The 24,152-nt window shown below is 42.4% G+C and overlaps 1 protein-coding gene across 1 annotated transcript in view; it reads right to left on the bottom strand.

The window, feature by feature from the left end:
* The window catches only part of LOC125464211 (huntingtin-interacting protein 1-related protein-like), a 138,466-nt gene that overhangs the window by 92,928 nt on the left and 21,386 nt on the right, over nt 1-24,152 (bottom strand). The window contains exon 2 of the mRNA XM_048556408.2: nt 712-775. Coding sequence (XP_048412365.1) covers nt 712-775 — 64 coding nt within the window. The remainder of the gene's footprint in view (nt 1-711; nt 776-24,152) is intronic.

The raw sequence follows: 24,152 nt of genomic DNA, 5'->3' as shown, positions 1-24,152 counted from the left end.
TGTTTTAGGAGCTATCCATATTTAATTGCTTCTTGATAATTCCCTTTCACTTTGCATTCAATCTTCAGCATTGTGTGCATGACATTACATACGCATTACAAGTGAAAAAAGGAAAATGAAAAGATATGCAAACAGTGTGGAACCAATAAGATAGAGACAGAGTATTTGGTTTAAATGTCCAAAGACACATCCTTGCATAAGTGCAGTCATAGAAAGGGAAACAGAGTAGGAGACACAGATGGAAAAACACTTCCTTTCACTTCAGGGAGCACAGTTCAAACCAAAAGTAAAAAGAAGACATAAACTTCCTTTATTGCCAGGTTTCTGATAGTACTAACATGTTGACCTCTGGCCACAGGTCCACAGTATGAAATTGCTTACAAGTTAGCGCTAATCAGAATGCTAATAAAGGATGTCTGGTCTGAGAAATGGAATCAACGCATCAATAAATTTCTAAGAGGTTCCAGGCACAGTTAATGCACAAAAGTGGGGGAATTGACTTACTCTTTATCTTGTCTATTTCAGCAAATGTGCTAATGGTTGGCCAAAGGCAAAAAGAAAATGAATGCCCAGGCTGGCAGAACTTGACCAAGGAGTAGAACAACCAAAGTAAGTCACTTAACCTTTGCCAAACAAATTGATCAAATAAATTTTACCTCAAGTTATTAATAAGAATCTAGAATCAAACTTTCTCTAAAATGAAAAGGATACTTCGCGCATGCTTTTCTTTGACAGGTACCTCCTGGCTGTTAATAGCTTTGCTGATGCTGGCAGCCTGAAAGAGAAAAGGAAAAGTCACTTGGATTGCAACACATGTATCAGCAGGATTCAGACAGGTTCATCTGTGGAGCTGGGAGAAGGCAAATTCACAGTAAAATACGAACTTGAATTTCTTCATCTCATTCATAGCGGAAGAAGTTGATGTCGAGGTATTATCACTCAGTTGGTACTTCAGTGGCCCAAGCTAACTGCTCTGGGAACATGAGTTCAAACCCCAAAACAGGAGCAAGTGGAATTTAAGTTCACTGAATAAAGCAGAATTATAAAGCCAGTCATGACCATAACAACCATTGCTGTTAAAAAAAAACCTGGTTCACAGGTGTCCTTTACTGGAAGAACATGCTGTCTTATCCAGTTTACTCTCTATGTGACTTCAGGCCCAAAGCAATATGGTTGATTATTATTGGTAATGGGAACTGCAGATGCTGGAGAATCCAAGATAACAAAGTGTGGAGCTGGATGAACACAGCAGGCCAAGCAGCACAAAAGCTGACGTTTCGGGCCTAGACCTTTCATCTGAGAGGGGGATGGGGAGAGGGAACTGGAATAAATAGGGAGAGGGGGGAGGCAGACCGAAGATGGAGAGAAAACAAGACAGGTAGAGAGGAGAGTAGAGGTGGGGAGGTAGGGAGGGGATAAGTCAGTCCAGGGAGGACGGACAGGTCAAGGAGGCGGGATCAGGTTAGTAGGTAGGAGATGGAGGTGCAGCTTGAGGTGGGAGGAAGGGATGGGTGAGAGGAAGAACAGGTTAGGGAGGCAGAGACAGGCTGGGCTGGTTTTGGGATGCAGTGGGGGGAGGGGACGAGCTGGGCTGGTTTTGGGATGCAGTGGGGGAGGGGACGAGCTGGGCTGGTTTTGGGATGCAGTAGGGGAAGGGGAGATTTTGAAGCTTGTGAAGTCCACATTGATACCATTGGACTGCAGGGTTCCCAAGCGGAATATGAGTTGCTGTTCTTGCAACCTTCAGGTGGCATCATTTTCGCACTGCAGGAGGCGCATGATGGAGATGTCAACCCACTTCCTATAGACAAAGGGGGTGGCCATGGGTACCCGCATGGGCCCCAAGCTATGCCTGCCTCTTTGTAGGTTATATGGAACAGTCCCTCTTCCGCACCTACACAGGCCCCAAACCCCACCTCTTCCTCCATTACATTGATGACTGTATTGGCACCGCCTCTCGCTCCCCAGAGGAGCTCGAACAGTTCATCCACTTCACCAACACCTTCCACCCCAACCTCAAGTTCACCTGGACCATCTCCAACACATCCTTCACCGTCCTGGACCTCTCAGTCTCCATCTCAGGTAGCCAGCTAGAAACTGATGTCCATTTCAAGCCCACCGACTCCCACAGTACCTAGAATAGACCTCCTCCCACCCACCCCCCTGCAAAAATTCCATCCCCTATTCTCCGCCTCCGCCGCATCTGCTCCCACGATAAGACATTCCACTCCCGCACATCCCATGTCCACGTTCTTCCAGGACCGCAACTTGCCCCCCGCAGTGGTCGAGAATGCCCTTGACCGCATCTCCCGCATTTCCTGCAACACATCCCTCACACCCCGCCCCCGCCACATCCGCCCACAGAGGATCCCCCTCATTCTCACATACCACCCCACCAACCTCCGGATACAACGCTTCATCCTCCGACACTTCCGCCATCCACAATCCGACCCCACCACCCAAGCCATTTTTCCATCCCCACCCTTGTCTGCCTTCCGGAGAGACCACTCTCTCCGCGACTCCCTTGTCCGCTCCACACTCCCCTCCAACCCCACGACACCCGGCACCTTCCCCTGCAACCGCAGGAAATGCTACACTTGCCCCCACACCACCTCCCTCTCCCCCATCCCAGGCCCCAGGATGACCTTCCATATCAAACAGATGTTCACCTGCACATCTGCCAATGTGGTATATTGTATCCATTGTACCCAGTGTGGCCTCCTCTACATTGCGGAAACCAAGAGGAGGCTTCGGGACCGCTTTGCGGAACACCTCCGCTCGGTTCACAACAAACAACTGCACCTCCCAGTCGCGAACCATTGCCACTCCCCCTCCCATTCCTCAGACGACATGTTCATCATTGGCCTCCTGCAGTGCGACAATGATGCCACCCGAAGGTTGCAGGAACAGCAACTCATATTCCGCTTGGGAACCCTGCAGCCCAATGGTATCAATGTGGACTTCACAAGCTTCAAAATCTCCCCTTCTCCAACTGCATCCCAAAACCAGCCCAGTTCTTCCCCTCCCCCCACTGCATCACAAAACCAGCCCAGCTTGTCCCCTCCCCCACTGCATCCCAAAACCAGCCCAGCCTGTCCCCTCCCCCCACTGCATCCCAAAACCAGACCAGTCCAGTCTGTCTCTGCCTCCCTAACCTGTTCTTCCTCTCACCCATCCCTTCCTCCCACCTCAAGCTGCACCTCCATCTCCTACCTACTAACCTGATCCCGCCTCCTTGACCTGTCCATCTTCCCTGGACTGACCTATCCCCTCCCTACCTCCCCAACTATACTCTCCTCTCTACCTATCTTGTTTTCTTCCATCTTCGGTCCGCCTCCCCCTCTCTCCCTATTTATTCCAGTTCCCTCTCCCCATCCCCCTCTCTGATGAAGGATCTAGGCCCGAAACATCAGCTTTTGTGCTGCTTGGCCTGCGCTGTTCATCCAGCTCCACACTTTGTTATCATGGTTGATTATTAACTGCCCTCTGAAATGGTTCAGTAAGCCACTCAGTTCAAGGGTAATTAGGTACAGACAATAAACGCTGGTCTTGCCAGTGATTCCCATATCCCATGAAAGAATAAAAGTTATACCATCATTGTAATAATGCGCAGATTCACATTGTAAGATGTACAGAACAGATTCACCGTACAACAGCACAGGAAACTGACTTCTGATAACATGGCGTGATCTAATGGAAATCTTTATAAACCTATATTTCTGGAGACCAAAGGACAATAACGTTGTCCTTTCAAAGTAGCTGACACCTTAGGAAATCAGTCAGAAAATAACAGAAAGTGATATTAGTAAACTGACCATCATCCTAAAGAAACCACACAGAAATTGGGTGTGGCAATCCGAGACTGATCATCTGCTGTTCATGCAATTGCAAATGTATCAGAGCTCATGGGCATCACTGACCATGCACAGAGATAGAGGCTAGTGTGACGTGAACCATGGGGTTTATATGTGTAATTTTTAACATTAGTTGCTATGAGGTTGGATGTCTTATTTTTTTAGTAAGTAAACTTTAAGGTGTGTGTGCCTGAAGTTAATAATTGACTTGTAAGTACTCAGTAACGGTGACAATTCCTTTAAAAAACACGTTTTGAAACTTGGCTGTTGAGCAGATGGATTTGTGCACTCGTGGACTTTTGTTTATTTTAAATTATGAGGCTTCAAAGGTTTATTAGAGTGTACCGGGATCTATATTATTAAGCTTAAAGGAAGCATTCATAACAGAAACAGGGAGTTTTAGTTGTACTTTTAACTTTTGGTAATGTTAGTCCTGTGGAAGCCTTGGAGTAGGGTGGCTGTATACAGCAGTGCTCCTAACGGAGGTGTGATGGAGACAGTGAATGAGATTACCTTGAAATGAAAAGTTCATGATAGTCCCAGAACAGCAACATTGGGATACAAACCCAAATATTATATTTATGCGGAGTACTTTGAAGCACAAGTGCATGATAACTTCTTTTTGGGACAATCTGCAGTTCCAGTTTAAGAGTTGAAATCATAAGTGAAATAAACCTATCAAATGTGTATGACTGGAATTCAGGTCAGTTGCATATGACTGATGCTTTGGGAACTTTACTAAGTGATGTTTGGGTAGCATACAAAAGCTGTTTTGCTTCATTTCAATTCATACCGGAGTATTTTGGGATTAATGGGATTATAATTTTACTACATTTAAAGTCTTTGAATTTGTATGTTAAGCACATTGTTTGGATTCTTGTATTTTCTTTGTTCCTTTTGGAATAAACTTCGGGTTTTTTTGTTAACGAAACATCTGCAGAGTTGTGTGTTTGTGGTTCAGTAAAAAACCACTTTGCTAAAACTAAAACAAATTTTAAGCCAGGTTCCTGCCTGGGATCTAGCTTGGCCAGCAACAATGTCTGCTGGGATCATAACACTAGCAAGAGTTAGTAAGCCGTAATTTTTAGCACCCAGGTGTACAATAAGAGAACTTCAGTCAACAGACAAGAACAAACTAAGAGGTAAGTATCCAGCCAGAAGATGCAAGGTGTTGTTCTAGAATAAACTGACTGATTCACTGCCTTTCTTAAGTACTCTGGTGTACTTACTGTGAGATGACGTTAAATTCTGTGAAATTTGTGAAAGCATTCATATACATGAGAATGGTCTAGTCAGGACTGAAAGAGCTTTAGGAACTCAATCTATAACTATAATTGATTCAAGTCCAATAATTAATGTTAAATTGAAGTTCTTGCAGCTGTTCTTTGACAACTTATACAAGGCACATTTACAACATGAAAGACCAATACTTTTCAACACACCGATTAGAAGACATAACATTATACAATAACTAATTAATTTCATTATTAATATAACTGACTTTTTAAAAAATTACATAAAGAGCATCAAGTCTGTCACTGTTGGCCAGCTCTTCAGCAACAGCTTTGCTTTAAAAATGAATCCTCTAAACTCCTGAACACCAGATGATCTGCTCTTCAGCTGGTTTCCTAAAGTGTAAAATCCAGTTCTGGTGTCAAAGTGATCATCTCCATCACTCCCTTCCCCAAAGTCTTCCCTGTATTCTGGCTCAGGATGCTGTACTTCTTCAGTGATCCTACAATCACTTCCCTGTAGGAGAGGAAGGGATTCTCACCACTTTCCAATTCAGATTTCATATCGGTTGTTATGAGAACAGGGAGAACTTTTAAGCATGCAGCATACAACAGAAGCCTGAAAAATTCTCCTTCATGGTTCAATTCCCAACCATGCAATGGAATGGATTCTTGCATCCTCTCTTTGAGAGGATGCTGCAACATATATTTGTGTCACACAGTTGCTATGAAGGAGACGCTCAGTCTAATCAATAAGGTCAGCCAATATCCTGTGGAGGTGAATCAGCCTCAAAGCCTCTGATATGAACACGAGCTAAGTAGTTGGTGATGAACGAACCTGACATGCCTCGTTGGACTGGGATGTCGAGAATATCAGTCTGGGGGAATTGCACACACTGCTCTGTGTATGTCCTTAGATCAGGGCTGAGCATTAGGGATATCTGGTGATGCTCCACTGGTGGTCATCAGCATTGCCCACTGATGGGCCCAAGAGAGGTAAATCTGACACTAGGGTATCAGCAAAGCTGTAAATAGGTCGACTGTAGGTATCTAGAGCATGCACAAGATCAGGGATGCATGGTACAGGGCAATAATTAAACCCCATAGTACAGACAAAACCCACCAGGCACTGACACCGTAAGCAACATCAACTGAAGGCACTTACATGATTCTTATTATCTGGAATCAGTCGCCAAGGTCAAACACTCAGTGATACTTATTGTTTTATGCCCTTCACTCTGTATACTATTAACATGATGCATGTAAATGGTTTAAACAAGCCCCAACTGCAATTTTGTTATAGAAATGCAGAAAATAATGGAATGTGCAAGGAAATGCCAAAAATCTATTCAATCCTTATTAAAATTCAACTTTAAAAAATTATAATCTGATTAAGAGAAACTCATGGCAAACTACTCTTAGCTAAAAGACTATAAGGCCATAAGAAATAGCAACGAAAGGAGGCTATTTGACTCCTCTAACCTGCTGAGGCATTCAATAGAGTCATGACAGATCCAGCATTTCTCACATCCACTTTCTTGCAACTCTTTTACCCCAACTGATCAAGAATCTATCAATCTCAGCCTTAATTATATACAAGGACTCTGTCCCTACAACTCTCTGTGGCAAAGAGTTCCAAAGACTCTCAACCCTCAGAAGAAATTCATCCTCACCTGTCTTAAATTGGCACCCCTTTAACCTGAGACTGTGCCCTCTGGTCCTAGACTCTCCCATGAGGGGAAGCACCCTCTCAGCATTTATCCATCAAGCCCCTTAAGAATGCTATATGTTTCACTGAGGTCACCTCTCATTCTTCTAAACTCCAGCGAGTAGAATCCCAATCTGTCTAGCCTTTGCTCATAAGACAATCACTCCATACCACGGATCATCCTCCTGAACTCTTTCTGCATTGTCTGCAACAAAATAAAATCTTTCTTTAAACAAAAGGGCCAAAACCACTCGCAGCATTCCTGATGTGGTCTGACCAACACCTTGTACAATTGCAGTAAGACCTCCTTATTCTTATACCCATTGAAATAAGGGCCAATATTCCAATTGCCTTCCTGATCACCTGCTGCAGCTGTGCGCTCACTTTCTGTGTTTCATGCATATGTGTCCCCAAGTCCCTTTGAGTTGCAGCGTTCTGCAGTTTTTCTCCATTTAAATTACATTCTGTTCTTCTGTTCTCCCTTCAAAAGAAACAACTTTGCATTTTCCCACATTTTGCCCACTTACCTAACCTATCAATATCTCTGTGCAAACTGTCTGTACCCCTCTCACAGCCTGCTTTTCCACCTATGTCTGTGTCACCTGAGAATCTAACTACAATATATTCATTTCCTTCCTCCAGGTCATTAAGATATATTGCAAACAGTACTGGTCCCAAAACTGCTCCCAGTGGAAGCCACCAGTTACAAGTTGTCAGACTGAAAAAGACCCCCTTCTCCCTAATCACTGTTTCCTGTTCATTGTCCAATTTTTTCTCTATGCCAGTATACTACCTGCAACAAGGGCTCTTATCTCATGATTTAACTTTTTGTGACCTATGTTGTCAAGCACCTTTTGGAGATCCAAATACTAGTTCCTACCTAACCATTCTGGTTGAGACTCCCTTGAAAAACTCTAATAATTAGTTTGAAGTAATTTCTCTTCCACGAAGACATGCTGGCTCTATTTGATTAGATTATGAGTTTCCAAATATGCTAGTACTGCCTAAATAATTGATTCCAAAGCAGCTGCTACATGAAAAGATTTGGTGCAAGAACTGTAGCTCTTAAAAAAGGTGTTGATCCATGATCAGAAGCATGAAGCAGGTACTAGAAAAATAGAAAATATAAGAGCGGGGCCAGGCTATTCAGCCCATTCAAGCCCACTCTATCATTTAAAATAATTCTCGCTCATCATCCAACTCAGTGCCCTGTTCCCATTTTCTCCCCATACTTGTTGACCTGTTTAGTTCTTAGGCATTTCCGTCAATGCAGCTACGGGGATAAGAAATTGTGAAGCTAAACTCAAAATAAATACAGCCATCATTGCAGTTGCATTGAGATTTTGAATGAAGTAATCCTTATGCTGGCTGTCAGGGACTGCAGTCTACCTTGGCAACAGTTGAAAGATAGTACCAATTTTTGTCAATGTGTGAAAGAGGAAGTTATAACAAGGGTTTATCATTAAACTCAACAGCTGTCTATCACATTACGTGGCAGTGAGATGCCTCACAACAGGACGATATTTAAATCTGTAACATGAAAAAGCTTTCAGTCCAGAGGTGGCTGTGCTTCACCTGGAATCCTATACCAACTTCCCAGCATGAACTTCACAGCCCTTGTTTTCTTCACCCGCCTTACATGCAGGCAGAATTTCTCCTGGCAGGTTTCCAGGCAGGATTTACTGGTCACTCTAGAGGACTCTGCCACCGATCAAAGGCTTCACAGGAAAAGCCTGTTGCCATAGGAACATACTGGTTAGGCTAGATATGTATAATTATAGAATCCCTACAGTGCAGAAAGAGTACATTCAGCCCATCAAGTCCACAGTGACCCTCTGAACAGCATCCCACCCTGTCCCTGTAACCCCATATAATCCACACAGCTTGCACATTGCACCTGCAGGAAAGTCACGCAGATATGGAGAGAATGTGCAAACTCCATTCCGACAGTCATCCAAAGGTGGAATAAACCCAGATCCCTGGCACTGTGAGATAGCAATGCTAACCACAGAGCCACCGTGCCACTCTATAGCTCAGCCTCACCCATGAAAAGGTCATGGGTTGCTCCTGTTTAGATTTCCTAGTGGTGGTTGTTAGTTACAATTCACTTTCCATGCACTTTTACGTGTATATTGTATTCCAGGGCTACAGATAGTGATGGTAAACAGTCCAATTTTCTTGCAATGGTACAGCTGTCAAAAAACCTCTCCCGCTCTTTCTGCCCTGTCTTTGGTGGGTGTGGGAAGTAATTTAAAAACCGATACCTAGTAGGCCACATTACGATTGCAGAGACAACAGTGTGGAGCTGGAAGAGCACAGCAGGCCAGGCAGCACAGGAGCAGGAAAGTTGATGTTTCGGATCGGGACCATTCTTGATCCTGACCCGAAATGTCAACTTTCCTGCTCCTCTGATGCTGCCTGCCCTGCTGTGTTCCTCCCGCTCCAGCCTTGGACTCCAGCCTCTGCAGTTCTTGCTGTCCCCACATTATGACTGCAGTTCCCTTTGCTGCCAAATGTTTGGGGATCGGTCTGGAACCTATAGCTTCAGGCACAGAAGCAGAGACACTATTTATTGCGCCACAAAACCTCCCTATGGATCCCATATCAGTGAACTTCATCAGTTACATGTTGAAGTCATCCATAACTTAATGGAATTGAACTATCAAATAGAACAGATATAAATTCAAAACTTTATTATTTATGCCTTAAAACTAATTACTCTCATACCTAGTGCAGGTATATGTCACAAGACCAATATTGGTTGAGTGTGGGCAATAAATTTTACCTTTGCCAGCAACACACACATCCCAAAAACGAGTAAAAAAGATAAATTTGTTAAAGGTTATCTATCCCAACCAACACGTGATATAACACATATGACCAAACTGGTTAAAATAACGCCAGCACAACAAAAGTATGGTTTCGATCTAGCTATGAAAAGGAAAAGACAAGCATCCCAAGGCAGAATACAAACTTACTGCATGTGAGATGTATGTGTAGGACTTAGTCACTAAACTTGTAAGTGATTTTTTTTTAAAAGGTGGATGGTGAATCACTGGAAGTTGGATAAAATGATTCATCAAAGAGCAAAAGAGAGCAATAGAGTCACAGCAGAGATAAGAGCACTTTGGCCCTTCATGTCTGTGCTGATCAAAAACAGCCACCTAACTATTCTAGTCCCTTTTTCAGCACGTGACCCATAGCCTTGCATGCCTTGGCATTGCAACTTCACATCTAAATACTTCAATGTTATCAGGTTTCTTCTCTATCACCTTTACACGTGCCGATTTCCAGGGTGAAAAAGCTTTTTCTCACAACTCCTAAAAACAGTCTGACCCTTACCCTAAATTCATGCACCCGGTTATTGTTCCCTCTATCAAGAGGAAAGGTTTCTTCCTGCCTACTTTATCAATGCCCCTCAAAATTATATATACCTCAATCATGTTCCCCCTTACTCTCCTCTGTTCCAAGGAAAACAACCCCAGTCTATCTCCCATCTCTTCCTCCATTACATTGATGACTGTTTCGGTGCCGCCTCGTGCTCCCACAAGGAGCTCGAACAGTTCATCCACTTCACTAACACCTTTCACCCCAACCTTAAGTTTACCTGGACCATCTCTGACACCTCTCTCTCCTTCCTGGACCTCTCTGTCTTCATCTCTGGCATACACCTGGAAACTGATATCCATTTTAAGCCTACCGACTCCCACAGCTACCGAGATTACTCCTCCTCTCACCCATCGTCGTGTAAAAATGCCATCCCCTATTCCCAATTCCTTCGCCTCAGCTGCATCCGCTCCCAAGATGAAGCATTCCACTCCCGAACATCCCAGACATCCCCTTTTTTTCAAGGACTGCAACCTCCCCCCTACAGAGATCGAAAATGCCCTCGAACTTGTCTCCCACATTTCCCACAACTCAACCCTCACACCCCCGATCCACAATAATAATCAAAATACAATCCCCCTCGTCCTCACATACCAACCCAGCAACCTCCAAATCCAACACATCATCCTCTGACATTTCCGCCGTCTGCAATCTGACCCCACAACCAAAGACATTTTTCTCTCCCCACCCTTGTGTGCTTTCCGGAGGGACCACTCTCTCCGTGACTCCCTTGTCTGCTCCACACTCCCCTCCAGCTCCACCACCCCCGGCAACCGAAGTAAGTGCCACACCTGCCCTACACCTCCCCCCTCACCCCCATGCCAGGCCCTAAGAATACATTCCACATCAAACAGATGTTCACCTGCATTTCTGTGAATGTGATATACTGTATCTGCTGTTCCCTGTTGTGGCCTCCCCTACATTGGGGAAACCAAGCTTAGGCTTGGGGACCGCTTTGCAGAACACCAACACACAGTTCACAACAAACAACTACACCGCCCAGTTGCGAACCATTTCAACTTCGCCCCCACCTCTCCCATTCCTGAGATGACATGTCCATCCTGGGCCTCCTACATTGTCACGATGATGCCACCCAAAAAATGCAGGAACAGCATCTCATATTTCGCTTGGGAACCCTGCAGCTCAAGGTTATCAAAGTGGACTTCACAAGCTTCAAAATCTCCCCTCCTCCAACCGCACGCCAAAACCAGCCCAGCTCGTCCCTGCCTCCCTAACCACTCCTCTCCCTCAAGCGGCACCCCCCACCATCTCCTACCCCCTAACCTCATCCTGCCCCCTTGACCTGACCTATCCCCTCCCTAACTCCCCACCTACACTCACCTTTACTGGCTCCATCCCCGCCTCTTTGACCTGTCTGTCTCCTCTCCACCTATCTGCTCTTTTATCCATCTCCTATTCGCCTCCCCCTCTCTCCCTATTTATTTCAGAATCCCCTTCCCCTCCCCCTTTTCTGAAGAAGGGTCTCGACCTGAAACATCAACTTTCCTGCTCGGCCCGTCGTGTTCATCCAGCTCCACACTGCGTTATCCCAGTTTATCCAATCTTTCTTCATAACTAAAACACTCCAACCCAGGCAATATCCTGGTATATTTCCTCAACAGCTCTCCAGGGTTATCCCAGCCATCCTTCAATGCAGATTCCCAAACTGGGCACAATTCTCAGCTGTGCCCTGACCGACATTTTATACTGTTTCAGCATAACCTGCCTGCTATTAAATTCTATGTCCTGGCTAACAAACTTAAGTAAATCACATGCTTCTTAACCACTTTATCCACCTGTCCTGATATCTTCAGGGACTGGTGGATATATATAGCAAGGTCCCTTTGATTCTTGGTGACTCTCAGGGTCCTACCATTCCTCATGCATTTTTTTGTATTGTTTGTCCTGTCCAAGTGCATCACCTCACATTTATCCAGATTGAATTCCATTTGCCACTGATCAACTTGTCTATATTCTCCTGCAATGTAAAGGTTATTCTTATCACTATTCTCCACTCCACTGATTTTTGTACCATCTGTGAACTTACTGATCAATTCTCCTAATCATTTATATAAGCTGTCAGGGACTGCTATTTCCTTTGACAACCTTTGGGAAATGGCATCAATTTTTGTAGATGTACGAAAAGAGAAAGTTATAACAAGGGTTTATCATTAAACTCAACAGCTGTCTATCACATCACGTGGCAGTGAGAAGCCACAAAACTGGAAAATGTTTAACTATGTAACACAGAAAGCAAATGAGTGTAAACATTACAGCAAGAATCAAAGCAGAATCCCCTAAAGCATGGAGCTGGAGGAACACAGCAGGCCAGGTAGCATCAGAGAAGCAGGAAAGTTGACATTTTGAGTCAGGACCTTCTTCGGAAATAGGGAGGAGGAAGGGAGCTCAGAAATAAATAGGGAGAGGAGGAGTGAGGCTGGGGAAGGTAGGTGGGATGGTGATAGGTATTTGCAGATAGGGAGAGGTGAGGATTGATCAGTGAGGTGGGAGGAGCGGATAGCTGGGAGAGAAGATGGACAGGTTGTGTCAGATCAAGGAGGCAGGGATGAGACCGGGGGTGGGGAGATTTTGAAACTGGTAAAGTCCGCATCGAGACCCAGGTTTCCCAGGCGGAATATGAGGTGCTGCTCCTCCAGTTTCCAGGTGGCACTGTCGTGACACTGGGGGAAGCCCAGGATGGACATGTCACCCAGGGAGTGGGAGAGGGGAGTTGAAATAGTTTGCGAACGGAAGGTGTTGTTGTTTGTCAAAAACAGAGCACAGGTGCCCTCCAAAGCAGCCTCTGAACCTCTGCTTGGTCTCACCGATGTAGAGGATGCCACATCTGGAGCAGCAGATACGATAGATCACATTGATGGATGTGCAGGACTCCAGCATCTGCAGTTCTTCCTATCCCCTAAAAAGTACACAGCCCAATTCAGAAAACAAAAGGTAGTACGTGATTGAAATTTAGTATCCAACCTGCAGTGATTGTCTACTGTCTGGGCATTCAATGTTTTTACATTTTATCATCATAGCATCCTGACAGTGTGGAAACAGGCCCTTCGGCCCAACAAGTCCACACTGACCCTCAGAGCATTCCACCCAGACCCATTCCTCATAACCCACCTAATCTAAACATCCCTGAACACTGTGGGCAATTTAGCATGGCCAATCTACTTAACCTGCATATCGGTGGACTGTTGGGAGGAAACCGGAGCACCTGGAGGAAACCCACAAAGACACGGGGAGAATGTGCAAACTCGACACAGACAATCGCCCGAACCCGGGTCCCTGATGCTGTGACGCAGCAGTGCTAACCAATGAGCAACCATGCCGCCCTTATATTTCATTGATTGTAATGAAAAAACAAACTTGTGTCGATACAGTTCGAACATGGGATTTAAAAAGATATGACAACCAGCTAGGAGAATGAAAGCAAGCTAACAGCTAACAGACAAATCAAATTACAGGAAGTTCAAGCTAACTGTGCTGAAAATATTTACATTAATAACATGATGGCTTTGTTTCAGGTTCAGGAAAGAACTAGTGCATTTCCTGACGGAGTGCAGGAGTCAACCCAAGCTAAAAGTTCCCCTTGACACCCAGCAGCACCAAAAGGCCCCCACTGTAAAACTCTGTGGTTCATTAGCTGCTGCTTCACTGGAAAATCTGGGAGGCTGTTTCTGAAAGGCAATGCACCCAAATTGTTCTAATTTCTCAGTTAAAAAAAAAACAAAAGACTTAACATGGAATATCACCAACTTAAAAATGCCATGGTAAAAATCAGGAAAATGTCATTATCTAAAGTCAAACTTTGTTAAATATCTGAAGATCGCAGGTGGAAAGAAAGACTGGAGGAGGCAAGGGTTCCAATCCAGTCTTAGCAGCTTACTGCAATAGAAGGTGTTACATTTTTCAAACAAATTACCGAGTCAAACAGAGAGCACTTTTCGGATGACTACAAAAAACACAGAAATTTTCTTCTTCTCCAAGCCAATGATACCAAGCCAACAGAAATCACTGCCAGCTGGGTCTGCATTCAGTTGTCGTAGCCACTTGCAGCTGACAGTGACTGACCCAGATCTTTTACATCGCACTTTGAACAGACTCCCATTCACTCCAATCCTGGAGACTATGTTGGCAGATATTTCCCAACTCTCCCTCTGAAAGACAAGGGGCAAAGAACATTTGGTAGCACTCATTGCTTGGGAACCAAAGCGGTGTCTGCAGTTTACCTGAACATTACTATGCAATGTACTTGGGTACTTATAAGTAAAATATTCTTCATTTGTACATGACTATGTTTAACACCAAAATGGCTGCTCTGTCCCTCATCAAATTCAAATTCAGAGAACTGCAGACTTCAATTCACTACCACATGGTTTGTGATTTCCACACCGTTATGACCTAGACCTCTTGTCTCTGATCTACAGGATTGCCTGTGGCCCACTTGCCAGAATGCAAGGATATGGATACCCAGATATAGGTAGGAATTAGTGCCCGAGTGGCAGCCTCAGTGTGAGGCACGTGGCTTTCTTAACGTACAGGGGCTTCAGCGCTCAGTTGTTTTGTCAGGGAGCTGATCCCATTTCTAGTCGATGAACGTGTTGCAGTCCTGCACAGGACAATGACAGTGCCTGAATGAATGAATCAGCCCTCCATGGTTGAACATGGCCCACTCCCTTACCCCGCAAAAAGACTGCTCCTCACTAGCAGCTTGTGAAACATTAATTCTGTTTCTCTCTCCACAGCAGCTGTCTGATGTGCTGCGTATTTCCAACATTTTCCATTTCTATTTCAGATCTCCAGCATTTGTAGGATTCCCTTTTGTAAAGATAAAAATGACCAATTTGTCTACTTTTAGTTGAGGAATGCATATTGGCCAGCTTATTGGGATATCTTTCCTTCAAACAGTGCCAGGGTATCTCCTAATTCTACCTGAATGGGCAAATGTAACTTTCGTTTCATGCCTTATTTGAAAAGCAGCAACTCTAGTAATGGAGCATTCCTTCAATAAAGCCATGCAATGCTAGTCTACTGATGTAGCTCAGTCAAAAGTGGGATCTGAATTTTCAATCTTTTACTTTGTAACAACATAAGAAATAGGAGTACAAGTAGGCTATTCAGCCCCTCAAGCCTGCCCCACCACTCAATGAGATCATTGCAGATCTGGCCCGAGTCTTAACTCTTCTTTGCGTCAACTTATCATAGCTCACTACTGCCTGATATTTGGACAGTCTATCTAACTTCTCTTTGAATACGTTCAGCCAACTTAGCCTCTGCAACTCTCTGGGATACACAATTCCGGACATCCACTGACACCTGGGAGAAAAACGTTTTGCTCATCTTGACGTTCAATGAATGCACCCTTATTCAGTAATTGAATCCCCTTAATTCAAGGTTTGCCTACCAGTAGAAACATCTTTTCAACATGGGTCGGCACAGTGGTTAGCACTGCTGCCTCACAGCACCAGGGATCTGGGTTCGATTCCAGCCTCAGGTGAATGTCTGTGTGGAGCTTGCACATTCTCCCCGTGTCTGCATGAGTTTCCTCTGGTTTCCTCCCATGGTGCAAAGATGTGCAGGGTAGGTGGATTGACAATGCTAAATTGCCCATATTGTCCAAGAGTGTGCAAGTTCGAAGGATTAGCCATAGGGAATACAGGATTAAAGGGATAGGGTAGAGGGCTAAGACAGAGCGGGATGCTCTCCAGAGAATGAGTGTGGACTTGTTGGGCTGAATGGCCTTTTTTCACACTGTAGGGATTCTATTCTATGATCTGATTTTATTCTATGATCTACCCTGCTAAGACCCCCTCACAATCTTGTATTCTAGGCACAAGTTCTACAACAAACCCTCAGGCAGACATTTAGAAGTTAAGAAATCCAGACTTCCAGGGTCTTCCCTTTTTATACTAAAACACAATATCAGGGATAAAAACAATGCCAGCAGGCAAGCAGCAAACGAACTGTCACAACATATAGGGCCGACCCAGGACAGGAAGGGGGAAACTTTGTAGAAAATAACAGAACTACACATCACCAGCTGAAAGCTGATCATGGACCTGCTTAAGTTGATGACACCTAAGTCAGAGGTTGAGAGTTCAGGTCTATTCCAGGAATTGAGCACATACTGCAGGTTAATATTGCACTGCAGTTCTGTAGGACTGCTACAATGTTTGAGGTGCCATTCTTCGACAAGGCATTAAATCAATGTCAAAACCCAGAACTTTAAATGGGGCATGAAGGATCCTTTAGCCAACATTAAATAGCAGTTAAATCTCCTTGAAAAAAACAAGTTACTTGGCTATTCAATGAGTTCCAAAGAAGTCAGATTAGACGCTAAACAGGAACCCTGTTCCTCTTCACAGATACTTCTGGAGTTTCTCCACACAATTTTTTATATACTAAAACTGGTCTTTCACCTATTTGCTGGTTGTAGCATCCCACTGTGCTCGAAGTTATTATTGCATTTTGCCAGGTATCATTTAGTGACTGCATTTCCAAGGAACTTGTTGTCAGCAATGCACATTGAACATCACAAATAGTTTAAAATGGTTTGTTTTCAATGTGAGTAGTGGCTACTTCAAAACCCCTTGTACTCCTTCCATGCTCCAGAATCTTCGCCATCAAAGCCAATTACATCACAAAACAAAAGATGACATTGTAACAAAGTCAGTGTTCACAGTGCAAATTGTGCAGCTATCTTAAGTACACAAATGAAACAATCCACATACACATACTCACGCACTGAGCCTTGTCGGGGAGTTTATTAACGAAACACTTTGGAGAGTTATCACTAAATCCAGTCATGAGGGCAAGCTAGTGCAGAAACTACATTCAGGAAGGTCACTGTGCAAGCTACACATGGTCTCTACGTCAAACTGGTAACACAGGGTTTCAGATTGCTTTACAAGGGCATAATTTTTAAAAAATCAAATAGCTGTCATCTGAGATGCATATAATACATCACAATATTCAGAGAGAAATACATCCACCATTATATGCTCGCATTATCATTAACGCCAAGCAAGAAGCTAAATTCAGCATTTCATATTTTGTGAACAGTTTCATAACTAGCTAACACTCTTTACCAACAAATTAGAGTATCACAGTGCTTGTCTGAGGCAACTAAAACTGGAAGTGTGGTAGACAGCAAAGAAGGTTAGCTCAGAGTACAACAAGATTTTGATCAGATGGGCCTATGAGCTAAGGAGTGGTAGATGGAGTTTAATTTAGATAAATGTGAGGTGCAGCATTTTAGAAAGGTAAATCAGGGCAGGACTTGTACACTTAAGGTCCTGGGGAGTGTCACTGAACAAAGAGGCCTTGGAGCACAGGTTCATAGATCCTTGAAAGTGGAGTGACAGGTAGATAGGATAGTGAAGGCAGCATTTGGTATGCTTGTCTTTGTTGGTCAGTGCATTGAGTATGGAGTTGAGAGGTCATGTTGCAGCTATTATGAGGTTATTGTTAATAAACTCTCCAAAGTGTTTTGTTAATAAACAGGACATTGGTTCAGCCACTGTTGGAGTACTGTGTGCAATTCTTGTTTCACAGCTACAGGAAGGAAGCTGTGAAACAAGAAAAGGTTCAGAAAAGATTTAAAAGGATGTTGCCAGGGTTGGAGGGTTTAAGCTAAAGGGAGAGGCTGAATAGGCTGGGGTTATTTTTCCTGGAGCGTCGAAGGATGAGGGGTGACTTTAGAGAGGTTTATAAAATCATGAGGGGCATGGATAGGGTAAATAGACAAGGTCTTTTTCCCAGGGCGCGGGAGTCCAAAATAAGAGGGTATATGTTTAAGGTGAGAAGGGCAAGATATAAAAGGGACTTATGGGGCAGCATTTTCACGCAGAGGATGGTGCACTCATAGAATGAGCTGCCAGACAAAATGGTGGATGTAGTATGATTACAATATTTCAAAGGCATCTGGATGGGTATATGAATAGGAAGGGTTTGGAGGGATATGGGCCCAGTGCTGGCAAATGAGACTAGAATTATACATGATATCTAGTCAGCACAGACAAGATCGATAGAAGGGTCTGTTTTCATGCTGTATATCTCTATGACTCTATAACTGATAAAGATGTTTAAGCTAAAACAAACTGTGCTGTTACAATATAATTTCTGATGACTTCAATCTTTTGTATCATCTCCTACGAGATGTCTGGCATTGAAGATGAGCACAAACACTTTGCAACTAGATACGTGAGTAAGATCGATGTTGCCTTGTTCTAGAGAATAAATTCAAAGAACAGCGGATGAATGAGAACTTTTCAATTATGCTCTTCGCCTCTACCCAGTACAAGTTAATTATCCAGTTTCATTAAAGGGTTAGTGAGCCGCTTGTCTGTAATGATGTGTCCAGAATCTGAATCTGAAGATGTAACATTAGGCATCCTTTTAGTGGGTAGAGAACTTTAAACAGTTTGCAAAGTCACTTATTATTAATTTGGTATTATTACTCAACATAAACCACCCATAAATGGCATTTTAAGATTATTCTTCTTAAGTTTAAGTGTTGCAATAAGGCAAGAGGCTAGTTTAATAGAAGTACAACAACTTTCTGGATTTATTTTATTTGAATGAAAGATAAAACACAAGCATCCAGTTGGGAATTGAAATAAACTGGATGTTTACAACTGCAGCTAAGGTTCTAATGTCTTTAACACCCCTGGCTTAGTAAATGTTGAGTGTATTACTAATCTAAACCGTTCACTAAATGTAATTCTACAGTAAGTAAGTCAGCTTTACCAGAAATAGCCTGATTCCAAAATGAGATGACCTCATTCACAGGAGTTTTTGACCTACCAAAAAGTATCTGAGTAAAACATGCCTGCTTTGGTATATTATAGCAGCAAAACCTCACTGCAAATTATTCTCAGTGCATTGAATTCTGGAGTTTTTATAAGTCTTTGAGGCATTAGGTGTGCACCTACAATTTTTCCAGTAATTAATTAATAATATACAAATCAATCCCAGGTTCTATTATAGCCATGGTTACAATATGATACAGTCCAGAATAATTAAAGTCAATCCAACAACAAATAATATTCATTCACCAAATTAAAAAGTGAAGTTGTTACTCATGTAAAAAAGCATTCCAATCCACATTTTAAAAGATATATAATCAAATGTTATAAAAACATACTTAAAACTACAGTAAAAATGTAAGTCTTTTGTCTTGTCTCTAAATTAGAGTTCTCTTTTCAGAGAGGTCAACATTGTCTTTGTGAGCAAATGTGGCTGGTCTGTGAAATATAGCCACCTAGCTTTAAATAAAACATCTGTGCCACTTTGAAAACGTTGTCTTGCCCTTTGTTTGTTCTGGGACAGAGGCTTCTTTCAGGTTCAGTCATTTCTGTGTGCTATTGTGTATTCTGCATTTTATCTCAAGATTCATGTCTTTCTGCCATCAGCTGCAAGCCTGTGAAATGGTTTTTCAATTTTCTTTTGGCTAAGATTCAAACTCACATCAATTGCTTTACTTTGACATAAATTTCTTAATGTTTACACTTAGTCTTAAATAATTTGATTTCCTTTGCAGAGCTGTATTCAAATCTGAAATGATAATAGATAAAGGAAACCCAAAACGGCAAAATAAATCATAGAATCCCTACAGAACAAAAGCAGGGCTGTTCAGCCCATCGAGCCAGTACCAACCCTCTGAACAGCATTCCACCCTGTCCAACTCTATGCCCTATAACAGCATTCCATCAGAGATAATGGGAACTGCAGATGCTGGAGAATGCAAGATAACAAAGTGTGGAGCTGGATGAACACAGCAGGCCAAGCAGCATCTTAGGAGCACAAAAGCTGACGTTTCAGGCCTAGACCCTTCATCAGAGAGCCTAGGCCCGAAACATCAGCTTTTGTGCTCCTAAGATGCTGTTTGGCCTGCTGTCTACATCCAGCTCCACACTTTGTTAACTGCATTCCATAGCTAATCCACCTAACCTGCCCATCCCTGGACACTATGGGCAATTTACCCTGGTCAATCCACCTAAACTACTTATCTTTGGATTGTGGGAGAAAACCAGAACACCCAGGTATGTACAAAACTCCATACAGACAGTCACCCAAGGGTGGAATTGAACCTGGGTCCCTGGTGCTGTGAGGCAGCATTGCTGATCACTGAGCCGCCATGCAACCTGAGCAGGAGTTATGTTGTTTGGTAGAAATGAGTAGATATAATAAGTGCACTAATGCTAATGTTCCATACAGGACCTGTGGAATATCACCTAATACAAAGGCAACCACATGAGTGAGGCAGACTAACAAAAAAAAATGAAGTGAGGAAAAAACTTACAAAAGAAAGCCCAAAGCCTGTACAATGTTGCTTTCTTTTAAAAACAGCTTGCAATGAAATATTATTCAGCCTAGTTTTGTAATACTAAATGCACACACTAATTTTACAGGATTTTTGGCAGGAATACAAAATAAACTTGTTTAGAGCAAACCTTTTAAAAGCTAATAAATCTGGTATGAAAGGACCAGTATAATTTTCTAAGGTGAACAGGATCCATTTATTCTTAAGGCTCCACATACAAAATAGATTTGTATGGCCACCTTTGCTCTATTGTTCTTTAATTAACAAACTCTACCATCAATGTCTGAATAAATGTAAATGTCAAGCCATAATAAAATACAGAAAGCTTTTCATGAAAATAATTGATCGATTCCAGAAAAGGTGAACAGTTTCCCTGTTCATAACATCTGGCACAAAATGAGTTTTATTTTCAAGCTGTTGATGAAAATACTGATTAGTGACACGTTTTTTAATGTTAAATCCAATTCAACTTCAATGTTTTTTTTGAGTTGTTGGTCTGGTAGGAGCAACCAAACAAGCTCAGCAACTAACTCAGATTTCTCACTGAAGAGCCAAGCAGTCAACACCATTTCCAAACCAGTTCAGGCTACTCTAGTCTAGTCAACGTGCCTAGGTCCCAGGGCAAATGAGTTTAGTTCTCAGTCAGCAGCTATTCAATTCATGACACTTGCCTCTAAGTTACCAGGTTCTGGGTTCAAGACGCTCTCCGGGGCTCATAAACAAAGGCTGACACTTTGGGACAGTACAGGTTGTAGGAAGATCTGCACCACCAGAAATGCCTCATTTGAATTGAAACATTAAACCATGTTTGTATTTGCTTGTTCAAATCAATGTAAAGATCCAATGACACAATTTCAAAGAAAAGCAAGAGGTTCAATCCTCAGTGACCTGGCCAATACTTATCCCCCAATCAACATTACAAAAGCCAATCATCCGGTTGTTATCTCATTGCTGTTTATGGGAACTCTGGAGCACGAACTGCCCACCACATTTTCTACATTACAACAGTGACTCCAATTCAAAAAGTACTTCACTGACTGTAAAGCACTTTGAGACATCCAGTGATGGTGAAAATGCTGTATGAATGCAAATCTTTGTTTTTCTTTTATAAAGGCACTGCAATCTTTTCTGAACTATTGAACCTGGCCAATTACTAGGAATCAATAAAACTACTGGAAGCAGTTCCTGTAGACCACACTGGTTCTAATAAAAAGCTTACAACCAAAATGTCAATTGGACTGGTCTTTCAGTAGAAATCTGCCTCACCTGCAGAATATTTGCAGCAAATTCTGTTTTTGTTCTGAAATTATTTTTATGAATATATAAGAACATATTACTGCTTGGTATTTAGAGTCTCCCATGTTGGCTTTTGAGTTGGCTAAGTAAGAACTAGTGTGATGGAAGTTGTGGTATAAACCCACATTTCCAAGCCTCACCTTATGTCCTAAATAAGGATCTTAATTCCTAAAATTTCAATTTGGTTTAGGAATGTCTCCAGTGATTAGTAGCTGTTAATAAATTTGTTGATATCTTTCTTCCAGTAAGCTTACAACAGTATAATAAAAACAAAATACTACAGACGCTGGAGATCTGAAACAAAAACAAAATCTGGACAAACTCAGAAGGGCTGACAACCGTGGAGAGAGAAACAGAGTTAATGTTTCAAGTCCAAAGATATGCAGCTTGGGTGGATTGGCCATGCTAAATTGGTCATAGTGTCCAGGGATGTGCAAGCTAGGTGGATTAGTCATGGGAAATGCAGGATTACAGGGACAGAGTGGGATGCTCTTGGAAAAGTCAGCATGGACTCAATGGGTCAAACAGACTGCTTCCACACTGTGGGGATTCAATGATTCAATGATTCTTTGTGCTGAAGAACAGTCATATCAGACTCAAAATATTCACTCCTTTTCTCTCAACATAGACGCTGCCAGATCTGCTCAGTTTCTCCAGCACTTTTATTTAAGCTTACGACAGTAGATGCCTTAGCCATGCTCAGTTGGGTTGAGAAGGGATCTAATTCAAAATGCTGTCATCCGGCACGGTTACTGCCAAATTTACATTATTCAAAATTAACTATTGAGAACATCACAGTACTTGGCTAAAATGCATGTGGTACACTTCAGTGTCACTGAGCAGTTTCAAGAAAGAATTGGGCTCGTGAGATGTAAAACTCAATTACAATCCAATTGTACTGCCAAAATCTGTGCATGTATTGAACTTTTAAACAATATTTACTATAGCAAATAACAATTAGTACAAGCAGAGCTTGAAAAACCAGTAGACAGAAAAAAAATGTCATGTACACACCTTGCTTGCACTTCACAAAGACACAAATATGCAGCTGAACATGACCTACGTCACTAACAGCACTCTGTCAGTTCTGCCAGACTCAATTCAATATTAGAAAACTAACATTTCTAGGGAGTTACATTCCTCACTGTTTTTATTTGCACAAATAATATTTGGTCTACTCCAGCTTAACTTAAAGACAGCAAAAATCTCAGACCATAAATTCAAAACTGAGTAACACCAAGCTTATTCTAGTATTCAATAGTTTTGCACAACTTTTATTGAAAGTGTGAATGCACTAGTTGAGTTTATTAACTGCAAACTTCATACCCCCTTAACATGAATGACATCTGTCCAAACAGGCAGGCCTAAAGCATTGCAGATTTGCTGGTATAACACTGCCACTAACCACAGCCATTCATTCAATTGTTTCTGGACTTTTCCTCTTCCTTTGGCCAGATTTCCTTTCAATTTTAACAATAGGCACTTGCACAATACATGTCGGTACAGAGGCTGCGATGCATAATCATAGTACTGATGATGGAAGTACAGTGGCAATGATTTTAGACTCGTGATTGCCAACGCTCTGGGAACATGGGTTGAAATACCATCACAGCAGCTGGTGAAATTTAAATTCGAATTAATTAATACATTTGAAATAGAAAACTATTTCAGAGGGACCATGTAGTTATCAGTGATTGTTGTGAAAATCCACATGGTGTCCTTATCCAATTTAGTTATAACACAGTAATATAGCTAACTCTAACTGCCCTTGGAAATGGCCTAACAAGCCATTGAGCTGCTACAGAAAACCATGGTGTGACACCACCGCTTTCTCTTAGGGTTGGGAATGAATGTCGGCCTAGTCAGTGAACATTCATGTGCCATAAAATAACTTTTAAAAATAACAAGATATCAAGTTAATAACTTGTCAATAAAACAAAGAACTGCAGATGCTGGAAACCTGACACAAACAAAAACAGAAATTGCTGAAGAAACTTAGCAAGTCTGGCAGCATCTGTACAGAAAACAAAGTTAGCATTTCAAGTCCAATGACCCTTCTTCAGTAATTTGTCAAGTTGGTGTGTATTACAAATTTTTTGTACTTATGATTTCCTCCAACCTGCGCTATGTTAATGAACATTCAGAAGTTTTTATGGTTAGGAGTGTAATGCTTTCAATTACGGTGATATTGTCATCAGTATTTGCCTCAATAGGTTTAGGAAGTCATGATGTTATGTAACAATGTGCAAAATCAAAGGACAGGAACTATAGTTCCTCTGATAAAAACCTCAGAAACATCACAAGGGCTGTAACTTACAAATTAAACTATATATCTTTAAACT

This window comes from Stegostoma tigrinum, chromosome 26 (genome assembly GCF_030684315.1).
Source record: "Stegostoma tigrinum isolate sSteTig4 chromosome 26, sSteTig4.hap1, whole genome shotgun sequence".
Classification (NCBI taxonomy): Eukaryota; Metazoa; Chordata; class Chondrichthyes; order Orectolobiformes; family Stegostomatidae; genus Stegostoma; species Stegostoma tigrinum.
This window is presented reverse-complemented; position numbering and strand designations above follow the sequence as displayed.